This window comes from Motacilla alba, chromosome 7 (genome assembly GCF_015832195.1).
Source record: "Motacilla alba alba isolate MOTALB_02 chromosome 7, Motacilla_alba_V1.0_pri, whole genome shotgun sequence".
In the NCBI taxonomy this organism is placed as follows: domain Eukaryota; kingdom Metazoa; phylum Chordata; class Aves; order Passeriformes; family Motacillidae; genus Motacilla; species Motacilla alba.
Window position 1 is genome coordinate 7,237,447 of NC_052022.1, and position 13,302 is coordinate 7,250,748.

At 38.5% G+C, this 13,302-nt stretch overlaps 1 protein-coding gene across 15 annotated transcripts in view; it reads left to right on the forward strand.

The window, feature by feature from the left end:
• Nucleotides 1-13,302, forward strand: part of NCKAP5 (NCK associated protein 5) — a 380,074-nt gene that overhangs the window by 278,127 nt on the left and 88,645 nt on the right. For all 15 annotated transcript variants that reach the window (XM_038142476.1, XM_038142470.1, XM_038142472.1 and 12 more), the window contains one exon: nt 8,156-8,224. In XM_038142476.1, the coding sequence (XP_037998404.1) occupies nt 8,156-8,224 (69 nt within the window). The remainder of the gene's footprint in view (nt 1-8,155; nt 8,225-13,302) is intronic.

The following is a 13,302-nucleotide window of genomic DNA, read 5'->3' on the forward strand; positions in this document are numbered from 1 at the left end:
GGGGGAGTGGAATGGGTAAGTAGGGAGGAGGTTGGTGTTGCTGTCCCTTGAAGATGGTGCCAAATTGAGCTCCGAATTTTTACTGTTTACTATAATTTAATAGCAGCCCTTCAGTTCAGGTGCATTGAGCAGCCTGGAAGCACCAGTTCAGGCATTAAAGCAATTTTTTTTGCACTGACCTGTGAACTTATATTTTATTTTCAGTCCAATGTTATTAGAAAAAAAACATAGAAAAGCTACTTTAGAGGAGAAAAGCTGTTCTTGATAGATATAATTTCTAGTTTGTTTTTTTTTAAATCCTGAATAAACTTTATGTAATTCTTGTCTTCTTGATACTTAATTTCAAGGTTTTCTACCTGTGAAGGCAGTTTGTCCCCTGGTCTTTTTTTTTCATATCCACTTCCCAGTGCCAAGAATGAGCAGTAGCATTTCCATATTTTCTCTGAATGTCTCAGAGACAAGAGGTGGAAAATAAGAAGTGTTTTCTGCTGGGATAAAGTGGCCCAAACATTAATTTTAATATACAGATCTGAAATGCCCTATTCTTTTCAACCTCCCCATTAGATGAACCTTGAAGCTTTGTGTGCTGCTCAGGGGTGGATAATGAAATCACAGCAAGTACAAAACTGCCACAGTGTCAGTGAGCTCATGGTCAAAATTGCCCAGCTTTGAAGGATAACTCATTTACAGTAAATTCTGAAGTGCCCTCTCTTATTGCTTGACAAACTATCTTAAAATACATGAATTTTCTTCAAGATCTGAAATATTTTTTAAAAATGAAAAATAAAAACTACCTTTTGAAAACTTTTTTTTAAGGGATGCCATATGTATAAATGAATCAGAAGGATTCAAAGCCAAAATTTAGCTATTGGTTTCAATGTCACTCCTAAATTTCATAAGTCTTCTCCAAAATGTCTCCTTGCAAAGCAAAGCAAATATTTTCTTTGAAAATGACTGCACCAACCATTTTTTATTGAGCTTCAGCTCTGGGTTAACAGATAGTCAATGGTTTTCAACTAATCTTTACTAATTACAAATAATTACTATTCCAAAGAGTTAGAATTTTGCTTGGCAAGAAAAATTGAAGCAAATGCAACTGATATGATTGGCTCCTGTAAGAGTTTTCAATGCAAAGATAATTAGGTATGTGTCACAAGTTGATATTAAACACAAAATGCCATTTTGGATTAATCAAATCCTCACCACTTCCTTTTGTCTGTCTGTGTTAATTGTAAGAATCTTAGTTTAACTTACAATTTCAGGATTTCAGACCTTTTGTCATGGACCAGAGATTTTTATTTCTTTGGTAGAAGAAAATGACTGTGAATATTACATGGGGAAGAAGCACAGCAAGTCTGTCAGAGTGAAATGCATCAGTTCTTAAGGAGAGCAATTCCATAAGGGAACAAAACACTTAAAACAAAATGGGGGAGAAAAAAAGAATGGGATGGGAATCTTGGTGGGGCTTTTGGCTCTCCATCCCTATACTTCTATGCTTTATCAAGTGTACATGTGTTATATATAAACCATGTCTTTAACTTTAGGAAATACAGTTGTATGCTGGCTGTCTCTGCTTCTTCACATCTCTTTTACTCCTCATGCTCAAAAAATGCTTTATATGGGATCATTTGGAAGAATTTTTTTTTTGGGGGGGAAAGGCATCCTTCATAATTTTAACCCATTTGTACAAATGTCTCTATTGACAGTGCTTTGCCACTGGAAATGCTGAGAGTCTGTTATTATCTCTGTAAATACTGGTAGAATTTGCTGTTTTCTACCATTTGCATGCAGGTAAACATCCAACTCTATTATTGATATATCTGTTAGCAGTAGCCTAGGTGATTATTTGCTTGAAGATAAGCCTGTGCTTGTAATGCAGTCTGTTTTGCTAGATCTATTCCTAACCTTCTTTAAATGTCAACTCCAAACATTTCTGTGGTGTCAGAAGGGAAAATGTTGAAGGTTTTAAAGGCTTGTCATTCTTAGTTACTTTAGAGTTAACCAAAAGAATAAAAAGACAAATATTGTCATACTTGAGCCAGTTGAAAATTTCCAGCTCCAAATTCTAAGGGGGGGGAGGGAAGTATTTCACAGAGGAATTCTGAGTTTTGCTGCAGTCATTTTTAGAGCACATATGAATCTCATTTGGTTCTGGTTTGTTGGATTTGAATGCTGAAGTTGTACATTTATCCAATATAAGTAAATTTGGAGGAATAAATTCTAGTTGCACTCTTCTTTCCAAAGGGAGGCTTCCTCATTTGGGTTGGACATCCATTGTTTCATCTCGTGTGAGCTGGGAAATGCTCAGCAGACAGGAAAAGCTTTCTGTGGTTACGAGCCCCATCCAGGACTGTGGGTGGGAATCTCTCCCTGCAAACTGCTAAAAATCTGAATAAATGAGCAAGTTCTGTGTTCTGATCTTTGACAGCATGGAATCAACACAAATTTTAAAACTGTTACATAATTTCTGCTGTAAGTTCATGTTTAAATACATGAATCTGCTCATCAGTAATTGGTGAGGCATCATAAGAAGCTGCACAGACCTTGGGCTGCTTTTTGTTCACATTTAAACCCAAGGGGTTCTGGTAATCTGAAGTGGTTTCCTGATGTTGAATAAATATTTTCTGATTTCTGGCATACATTAGAAGATTGTACTGCTCTCTATGAGTCTGCAAACCCATGGGTAGCACGGCTATAGCAGAGCATGTCCTGGGAGATACAATGCTTTGGAGATTTAATATCGTTTTGTAACAGTGAAGAATTAAAATAAAACATTGTTGAAGTTGTGAATTGCAAGAATGATCCCACCAGTGCTGCCCAATAAGGGTCTTTTTATAGACAGAATTATAATTGACACTTGCATGGTTCTGTGTTTTATTATTTAACATCACATATGTATTACTTCCATGCCATGTTTTAAGCGAATGGGAGTTAAACACTGGCTGAGTATTTCAGATAAAATATGTCAAATGTTTTAAGTGGGGTTAAATATAACAGACCATTAAAAAATAAAGCAGAAAATGATGCTGCTGAGAAGGCTAAGTGTTTGGAAGCAAGGGTGAGAAGCTTGGCTGTCATTATATCACTGATTTGTTCTTTTGGTGTTTTGCCTTTTTTCTCCTATCTCCATGATCCAGAAGAAATAGTTAAGGCTGAGACATTTAAATAAAAAATCACTTTAGTTAAGTATTATTCCACCGAATTCACTGATTATTTCCTCATAGGTAGCACTCCCCAGTCTCAGTGTCCTGAGGATGTAGGGCCAGGGAGCAGAGCTGTTCAGCAGGGAGATGCTCCATGGTTGCCCAAGCTTTGATCTGTTATGGAAAAAGTGTAAAAGACAAGGTGGAAACATCCAAATGTTGACAGGTGGCCTTGAGGTGCAGTTCTCATTTTACTCCCAGCAAAGAGTAGAATTAGCTGTCTTTACTAATATAAAAGGCACTGGAAGGTGGCCAGTGGAAATGCTGTTATAGTGCTAGAATTAAATTAAGGCTTTTGTTCCTACAATTACATCGATTTAAAAGCAAAAATGTGATTTTCAGCTCTTCTGACCAGCATAAGTATGGGGTTAAACTTTTCTCTGACAGTTTGTTGGATTAGTCTTTCAAAGGACAAATTCTCTGCATAGCAGGGACAGAAACATGCAAAAAGTTCCCTGTGACCAAAGACACAGAGGTGGTTCAAGTGGTAAACTCTTCCTAGAACAGCAGCTTACCAAAAATGCTCCAAGGACCCAAGGAAAAAATGCAACAGCATCGCTTCTTACTTTGCCAACAACAGGGTTTGACCTCTCATGTGCTGTAGGAAGCTGTGGCCTCAGAAGTACACAAAATCAGAGGCCGAAAGCAGGAGAAAATTCTGAGTACATTTGAAGTGCTTGGACAGCTCTTAATACACTGCAGTGGGCATGACAAATGAACGTCTGTGTAAATCAATAAAGCTTTCTATAAATGGACAAATGGTTTGGTATGAATAACAAAGGAGTGCACATGGTAACTGTGGGGTAGCATTCTGCCAGGGATTTTAAAGTTCACTGTCATAACTTTGTTCCTCTTGACCTTTATTGATGATACCTTCAGAGCATGCTGAGCTGCTAACTAGATGTGCAACCTTTAGACCTTCATCTCCTGCCCATGACTGGATGATCTTTAAAGGTCCTTTCTGATCCAAACCAGCCTATGCTTCTATGATCTCCTCTTCCCTTAGTGCAAAATGCATATCACTCCCTGCTTTCTTCTTTCTTCCCCCTCCCAGCCTTTTGTTTTGTCTCAGCTCTGAGACAAAGGTTGAGTAAGGAAAACTATCTTGTTCATAATTCTCTTTTAGTCATGCGTCTCTTTTATTTGTGCATTCTAGTAGAAAATTCAATTAATTTTAATAGTTAATTAATGGTTTTAATTAATTTCATTGTCATTTTAAAAGTGCAGAGGATTGTCTGTTGAAGCATCAGGTGTGTAGCCTTTTATTAACTTTGAAACCATGCAAACAGCTCCCCCACAGGAGAAGATATCTATTGGAGAGAGAGAATTTAGCTGACTCAAAGTTAAGTTTTATCATTACCAGGGCTATGTTTTTTTGTCCTGAAGAGGAATTAAAATCAATTGACAAAGTCTCTCGTAATGACTGTATGTTAGCAATGGTATCAATTCAGGACAGCCTGTTTTGTTAAAGTAGTCTGAAGTTTTACCTTTCAAACTCCATCTCACAATTCAGAACCACATTGTTTCTATTTCAGGAAGTTCAGGGCTGCTTAACATTATCCAAGTCATCTTTAAATTTCCCAATGTTGGGAGAGGCTCTAGTGCAAAATTCTTTCAAATCAGAATTGGGAGGGACGTGTGTTTTGACATTTTAGGATCCTGGAATCTGTAATGATCCAAAAGCAGCAGGTACTGATGGTGCAGTTAGTGGTAAGTTATTTTAGCTGACTGAATGCTGCTGTGCTTTGTGAACTGTCCCCCAAAAAACAACATGTGTGCCTGAGGTGCTGGTGGCAGGCACTGAGTGCTCCATCTTTGCTGGGCTGCATCACTTTTTGTGGTATCAAGGGGGAGGGACAGAGAATGATTGTTCATTTCTGTGTGTGACATAAAATATACATAAATTCCTAGAGGACAGCTATGCCTAAACTAGGAATCACTACAGAAATCTGGCTATCAGAAAGTGCTGTTCTCAGGACTCTCAGCTGCTTGTTCTCAGCAAGATCAGTTCTCCCTGCACAGTCCCCTGCCAGGCCATGGGTGGGATTAGGACTGGGGTCAGAACTGTCACTGCCCCACAGTGCCTGCAAGTGTGCAAAAGCTTTCCAGCTGGGAGAAGAGAGGGGGGCTCCTTCCTGCAGCTTAGCCTTCTCCAAGTGTGGCCTGAAAATAAAAATGGAAACTTAGTAGCAGTTTCCTTCAAGGAGATGTACTCTGCTTAACTGGCAAAGGACGCCCAGAATATACAATACAGGAGGAAGGCAGATTTCTTTGGAGCAAAAATTGAGCAGCCTGACAATAACATCAAAACTCAGTGATTTCTGTTAAATAAATGAAGGTTTGGATTAGGAGGCAGGGTTTTGAGGCTGTAAGTGCTATTACAAATTTTCCAAATGAACACTTTCGGTGGAATGAGGATTATTATCAAGTATTTGGTTGCACTGTAGAGTGATTTAATATATCAAGTACTGGTTTTCTCATGTTGTGGGAACTGGCGCAGATTCTAAAGCAAAGTCAGTCAAGTGTTCCCTTCTAGTCTAGTCCTTATTACAAAAATGCCAAATAAATAGGCATGATTTGCTTGGCAATCAAGAAACACAGAAGTCAAGCTAACATTGACTGCATTACATCCTTTCACTACAATTTTAAAACCAGTGGTGTGAGAACAGGTTTTATTATACAGATGTTTCCACTGTGGGTTGATAAGAGCTGAAATGTAGCATTTATTCATAATGCTGTCAGGTTTAGATTTCCTAATTTTGGTAGCCTGTTTGGAATGGAACAGCTTGCTGAAATCAGAGGTTCAGTGAACAGATCCAGGAAGATTTAACATTCCATTTTACAGCATTCCAAAGTATGGAGTAAGAGAAGCATGGGGAGCTCTGTGTATATTTCATATAGTACAAGAGTGTGTACTAATCTGTTCTTTTACAGATTTCTGTGTAAGCAGTCTGCCCAAACTATTTTAAGATAAAATCATACAATGTATTTTTATGTTAATAAAAATGAAAATTAAAAATAAAATCCATAAATATATCAATATGTGTGAGTGGAAATCTGTGCAGACTAATCCTTTAGCGATTGCTTCAAAAAAGTAAGAATTTCTTTTGGGTGGCAGTTTAGGGGGATATTCGTAGAGAAAATGTCTAAAAAATCATTAACTCAGGAATATTTTTATGTAACAAACCTGTCTTTATTTTATCTATCAATCTGCAAGAATATGTCTGTAAAAGCAAACTCCGGCCTCTTCACTCTGGAGGACTATTCACCCTCCAGCTTCTGATTTTTTACTGCTGCTTTTGCAGCTTCTTCTTCTACTTTGCTTCTTCTGCATCTGCCACTTTTTGCTGCCTCATCTCACGGTGCTCTCTGCAGGATCACCCATAGACTTTTTATAGCCTTATGTTGAACCCATTCATAGGTGACATTGTGAAAATATGATGCAGAGCATTTTACCACCTTTGCTGGCTTTAATTGTACCCTGGAGATAAAGCACAGATTCTCTACCCTTGCTTATTTAGACTTTTAAATAAGTAAACTCTATATGCCCTTGTTTCTTACCACACTTTTACTCTTCAATCTCTTTCAAGATGCTGGATAATAGTGTACATTTGTTTTTGCTTCCTAGCCTTGCTTTTATGATTCAGCTGAATTTAAAATTTTTATTAATGAATCAATTTAATAGACTTTGGGATTCTTATTTTGTTGATTCATTGACTTTTTCTAACAAAGAAGAGGCAACTGTGCATCTTTCAGAGTCTTTCCATACAGCACATTGCGTTACTTTTCCTCTAAAACTGCAAATGTTAACTGTATTTATCACTGTTGTTTTGTGTAACCACAATTCCATTGAAACAGCCCTTGTTTAAGTTTTACAGGTTGACAGAAGGTTGAAGTAATGCAAGTACTGTAAATTGCATAATAGTTGTAGTTACGGGAATGTATTGATTTTGGTGTTATGGTTCTGTGATGGGAAGTTATGCATGGGAGGCAGGGAGATTTCTAGAGCCAGTTTTAACTCATAGATTTTTATGTATCTTGTTTTAGTTTCTCAGTCTCTAAGAGAAGACTAGTTGAAACTTGCTCTGATGAAAGTGCATCACACTTTAGAGATTTTCCTCTTCCCGTACTGTAGGAATTCTTGAAGTCAAATAGATATATAGAGAAAAATACTTTAGTTTACTGTGATTTACTTACCAGATTGTGCTATTTTTAAGTTTTCACTATGCGAAAATGTGAGCGTAATGAAAACTAAAGACACATGAAAGGCCCTATTGCACAGGAATTTTTGTCATATTTAAAGTTATATATGTGACAGAAAAAAAGTCTGACTTCAAGACTACATCAAGATGTAGCAAAATACCTCTCTCTCTTGAAATAATCAGATTTTTTTTGTAAGTAAGGACTATTAAATTTATCAGGGTCAGTTAAAGGATGTTACAATTCACCAATCAGCTGTAGAATGACCTGTGCATGTGGGGATCATCACTGCAGAGCCAGGCTTGAGAGGGGCTGGCGCAGTTAAAAGTTTACATGATGCTGGCTTTTGTTTCCCTGTGATAGTGGCTGTCTCTGTTTGTGTCCAAGTGGTTCTTAAGTAAAAAGTTAAGAAACAGAAAAGGGAGAGGAAGAGAAGAAGATATGTCAATACCTTTTATAGTGTTTCATTACCAACTCTATTGCACCTGACAAGGTGAGCTGGTGGACATATATGAAATATCTGCTATGATATTGTTCTAAATTGTAATGCAGGGTGTGAATAATCTCATAAATGAATGTCACTTCTGGTTTTACTCAAAGCACCAACCTGCAGCAAAATAAATTGCATTTTATTCTGGATCTTGAAGAAGTACAGTAGGTAAGCCCCCTGAGGATTTTTATGAATTGTCATGTGGTGAAAGATATCCTTTGCTAAATTTACATATTTACTTATTTATTCCCTTTTACTGTAGGCAGAGAATTCAGCGCTGGCTCTGGAAAATGAAAACCAGAGAGAACAGTATGAAAGATGTCTCGATGAGGTAAGGTAGATAAAAAGGTTGTTCTTACCTGCTACTGTAATTAAATTAATACAAATTAATCTCTGCCTCTCTTAGAAGGTTGACATTGTTCTGCAATTTTTGTATTACCTCATTCTAATTAATTCCAAGAACATGTGTCTGGCAGTCAAAGGTGTTGTTCTCCGTGACCTCTGCTGTAAATCCTGTATTGACCACAGCTCTTCACTGGAAAGTTGATATCCCTGTGACCAATACATAGAACTGGCTTGCTTTCATTAGGAGGAGGAGATTATGATTTGCCTGTTAGGTGCTGAGCACTCTTCTGCCAAGTGGAACACGTGTGGATCAGGAATCCCTCAGCTTTCCCATGTGATACATTCCATAACCCCGCAACTGAGTCTCTCAGCTCCCCCTTAGGGTTACCTACACAGCTTTTAATGCTGTTTTTTTCTAGCTGCTGGCTAGACCAGAGCCTCCAGTTACAGCTGGAATAATAATTCACCCCTCTCTTACTGTCTGAGCACTGCAGCAATGGCTGAATTCCAGAAGTGCCTACTGTCTCCTGTATGGAGCTTTCCCCACACAAGTACTGATGCTCACTTGTTCCTCCCAATAAGGCTCTCCAGCATACCTCAGAGTTTATAGCAGTTTGAAAAAGCTCTTAGTGGCTCCACGAGTTGCTTGGTAGAAATCATTTACCCATTCCATAATAAGGATGTGTCGTGGCATAAGTAATTAGCTGACAAGCAAACAAAACAAGAACCCCAGCTGTACCTTGGAAAAAAGAGTGCGTGAGCAAGCAAACCACCCAGGGCAGATGACAACTCCAGTCTTCACTGCAGCTTTTTTAATTTTTAATTGGCATTTTCTGAAGTGTTAGAAGCCTGAGCAATAGGGCTCTGGTACAAGAAACCTCCAGTTTAGTGCAGATTTTCATCAGCAAATCCTCTCTTTTGCTACTGTGGCAGATTTTTGTCAGGGAATTTGCAGATACAACTTCCCCCTGGGTCATGCTCTGTCCGTTCTGGGGCTCTGGGTCCAGCAGAGCCTTTGTCTGCAGTGGCCTGAGTCACCCTCAGTGCACACTCAAACCATGCATGGATATCTTGGTGATAAGGATGAAATTACCATTTAATTGCTAACTTCATTTTAAATGACAGAGCCTGACTTAAAATTATTTTCTGATTGTCTAGGACAAAATCTGCTTACATAATTAGTTTTGGAAGTGAGTGAAGCACTGTAACTGTCCATTTCAGCAAAACACTCCGTGCAGATTATAAAGAGAGAAAACATGCTTTTATTCTGTTTGCAGTAAGATGGTGGATTTCTGACCCAGGATTGTTTTTCACACACTGTTTCAGTTTGAAGATCATATAATTAAATCAAACTATGCACTGAACTTTATTATCTTCAACATTACGTTGGCTGTTTTCAGTTCTTCTGTATTATCACAGCTGTCTCCATCTTCTCTCACTGTGTCAACTTTTCCAGGAGAAAGTGCTTCTCACCAGCTGTGGGTTTGGGCTTCTCTGTTTTATTTTTTGTTTATCTCATTCTTTTTTTGTGTTTCACAATGCTTTGGCATTGTGTACAATGCTGTAACCAGCATTGTTTCAGCTGACACAAGCGTGGACCTAATGCCTTCTGGTCACTGGGGTGAAAAAGTTGTTGCCCATGACTGAGGCAAGAAAACCTCATTTAACAGTGTCAGATTTTGCAGGAGTCCCGGGTCAGTGTCCACCTGAGCATGTTCCTTTGGTGAAGCTGCACAAGAAATCACACATCCTCACCCTCTTTCTTTAGAGTAGCAATAAAGAGCATAGGAGATGAGACAGAAGTTTAATTAGTTAATAACAAAAAGTCCTTTCCAGACAGGGTTGTTATTGGAGATCTTAAGCAAGTAAAATACTTTCCATAAAGATTGTTTTAAAAAATTAAAAATATTTGAAAATATTTCCGTTGTAAAATTTCTTAAGGGCGTTAAGTCTGATGATTGCTCTGATTATACCTCATCTTACACCAGCCCCTCTTCTTGAAGGTGAGAATTTCTTCAGCCCTTCCCTAGTCTGGCTCTCAGAAGCTGTTCAGTGCTTTTAGGAGCAGATGTATTGCAGATGTATTGCGTGTATCTGTGTGTGCTGCAGCCCCACTTTGCCTCAGGGCCACCTGGCAGGTTTGGAGTGAGGAGCAGAGCTGTTCTGGGAGCACAGGGCTGTGATCACACCCCAGCCTGCGACAGCTGAGGCTGCCACTGAAACACGTGAGCGCCTACTACAACCGTGATTTTAATTTTTTATGTTTTGCCTCTGTAGTCAAATTAGTTGTGAGTGCAGTGAACTTCTCCTGGGCTGATGCACAAGGAGTGCTTCCCCCACAAGCCACCACCTGGCCATCCTGGCTGTTACATGTCTGGGAGGCTTGACAGGCCCTGGAGGAATTGAAGGAGCATCATTTGATAACTGTTGAGAGAACGCTGCCATCTCTCACTCATCACTCACAGCCTCAGACTGCAGCTCCTCTCCCCTGGGCAGACTGCTCAGGGCACTCAAGCACCATTTAACCTGGCCACCCTGGCAATGTGACCTGCCTGGTCCCTCAGGGTCCAGCCAAGTGACACTTGCAATGCACAGTGTGCTCTCTGCTCAGGTGTTGGTGGCCATTAAGCTGAATATGAAGGAAGTAAAAATAGCCACTGTGATTTTTCTGTCTGTAGGAAGGATATACCAGAGCTGAGTTATTAAGGCTATGCTTGCCATTATTTTCTCTCATTTTTCTTTTTTTTTAAATCAGTTATTTTACATATTTTTCATTCATATAATGCCCTACATTTAATATTGTATAAATGCCTGCAACTGTGAAATAAAAATGCATGCTCTGTAATCATTTTCATGGTAAAATTCAATGAAACTCAAATGTTCAGAGAGATTAAATCTGAAAAGCATATGGGTCAAGCTGAGCAGAGTCCTTTATGATTTTTAACAATTATTCACTGTTTTTAAAATAATTGTTCATCTCTGAAGTGTGATTGTAAAAAACTTGGAACAGTATTTGGGAAAAGGTGTCATTGAAATGTTCCAGTACTTGATAAATAAGAAAAGAGCTTATTTAAATGCAGACATACTCCATAAATGTATCTTTCTGTTGCTGAAAAATTTCCTGCAAAACCCAGAATTGTCTTCCTGTACCTTTGGGCTTTGGGGTTAACATGCTTAATCCCAGTTTCCTATTGTGGAATTCAGCTGTCAGTTTACTGGTAGGTGGCAATGTCATGGTTATTCACATCACTGTGCCAACTGAGATTTCTGTCAAAGCTTCACCAGATTCACATGCAGCAAATTATGCAGCTTGGGGTAGTTGATATTTTTGCTGATGTTTTAAGAATTAACTAATCAAAAATGCGGAGTTATCCTAAAAAGGCATTCTGTTTTTAAGATTTGAATAAAAGATAAATCTTTTATTTTAGTACACTTGAAATGTCTTTGTGCATATGGAATTATACATTAAAGGCAGCTGTGTAAAATCTCAGTACTTGTAAAAGGCATAACAGATGTTGCATTAGGGTCTCTTTTCTTTGATTCATTCTTTTTATACCTTTTCTATTAAGACCACTCTATGACATATATTTGTAAACATAATTGCCTAAGGAAAAAGTGAAGCTGGATCTTTTATCTCTTTTATTGCAATCCAGAAAAGGAAACATCACCTAAAGATCCTGGCTGTTAAGTTTTGTGGAAAGGCAGGTAGTGTGAAAGCAAGGAGAGTCACCTTCTGCAAAACAGCAAATCAAGGAACCATCCAGCTCTGTTCTGTTCCTTGCTTCACCTTGATTAACTGCAGTTATCACAGGTCAAGTACTTTTACAGCCTGATTTTTACTGGAATTGGGCCACAGTTATGTCTCATTCAAGTGAGAACTTCACATTTTCACATTTTCTGCATCTCAGGAGTCAATTCCTCTGCCTTCAATCATCTCAGTTACCACAGTTTTTGGTGGTTGTGACTATCAGTTTTGTGGAGCTAGTTCATGTTGTTCATTCACGTCCATGGTGTCTCCTGATACCTGTACGTTAAAATGAGGTAGACTGTTGAGTTTAGCAGCTTATTTCCATATGTTGTAGGAGTAGAATGGCAACCTCATTTGAAATGCAAACATTTGGCTATGATTCCACTTATTGAGTGCTAAATTAATTTTAGTAACTGCAGAACATTTCACTGAAGGCTTCCCACCTCTGTTCCTGCTGAATACCAAAAATACAGACCTGAAAATCTTGAATGGTAACAACAACACAGTTTGCCAAGTTGCTAGATAATAGGAAAAAAAATAGCCACATTTTTCTGAAGAACCTGGTTACATATCTTTCTTATTGAGTTCCATAGGAGCTATGGATCACTGGCAGGTACTTCCATTTAGATACCTATCTTCACTCAAAAGCTGGAAAGTTTGTCATAAATGCATCAGCAGGTTCATTTTTTTTTTTCCCATTTGGAATATTATGCCATTTACACTCCTCTGTACAATATGTAAAGCTGTAGGAGTAATTTTGTAGGCTGTGCTGTTGTGAGTGACTAGTGCACACTTCAAAGAGCCTTTTAGTTCCTCCTTGGTGAAGTAGCTCTGTGTCAGAAAGTGAAGCAATAATGTATTCGCTATGGTTTGTTCAATTTTCAGGTAGAGCAAACAGACCTTAAAGTACCTGCCAGAAGGAGCAGTGTCGGATGGAGAGCCTGAGAGCCTGCAGGGCAAGGCACATGGGCTTTCAAACCCTCGCATGTTTACTTCTGTTGGTTATTACTGTTCTAATATTAGTCTGTGTCTTCTGTTAAATCATGTAGAGAGCTATTCTTTTGGAGCGTTGTTCCACAGGCTGCCTGAAGTTAGGGACCGGTTTGGGGAAAAAAAAATTGATACTAGGCAGTTTTATGAGTATGAATCAAATGTAGCTTTTGTATCTAGCAAAAGTAAATTATTTACAGAAGTGAATTAGCTCCTGCAGCTCTTTGCTCCCCACTGAGGTTCCATCAGTGTTGGTGGAGGTTTTATTTAATTTGCCAAGAGTAGCAAGAATCAATGCAGTTTATTTAGTGATACCTGCATAAATT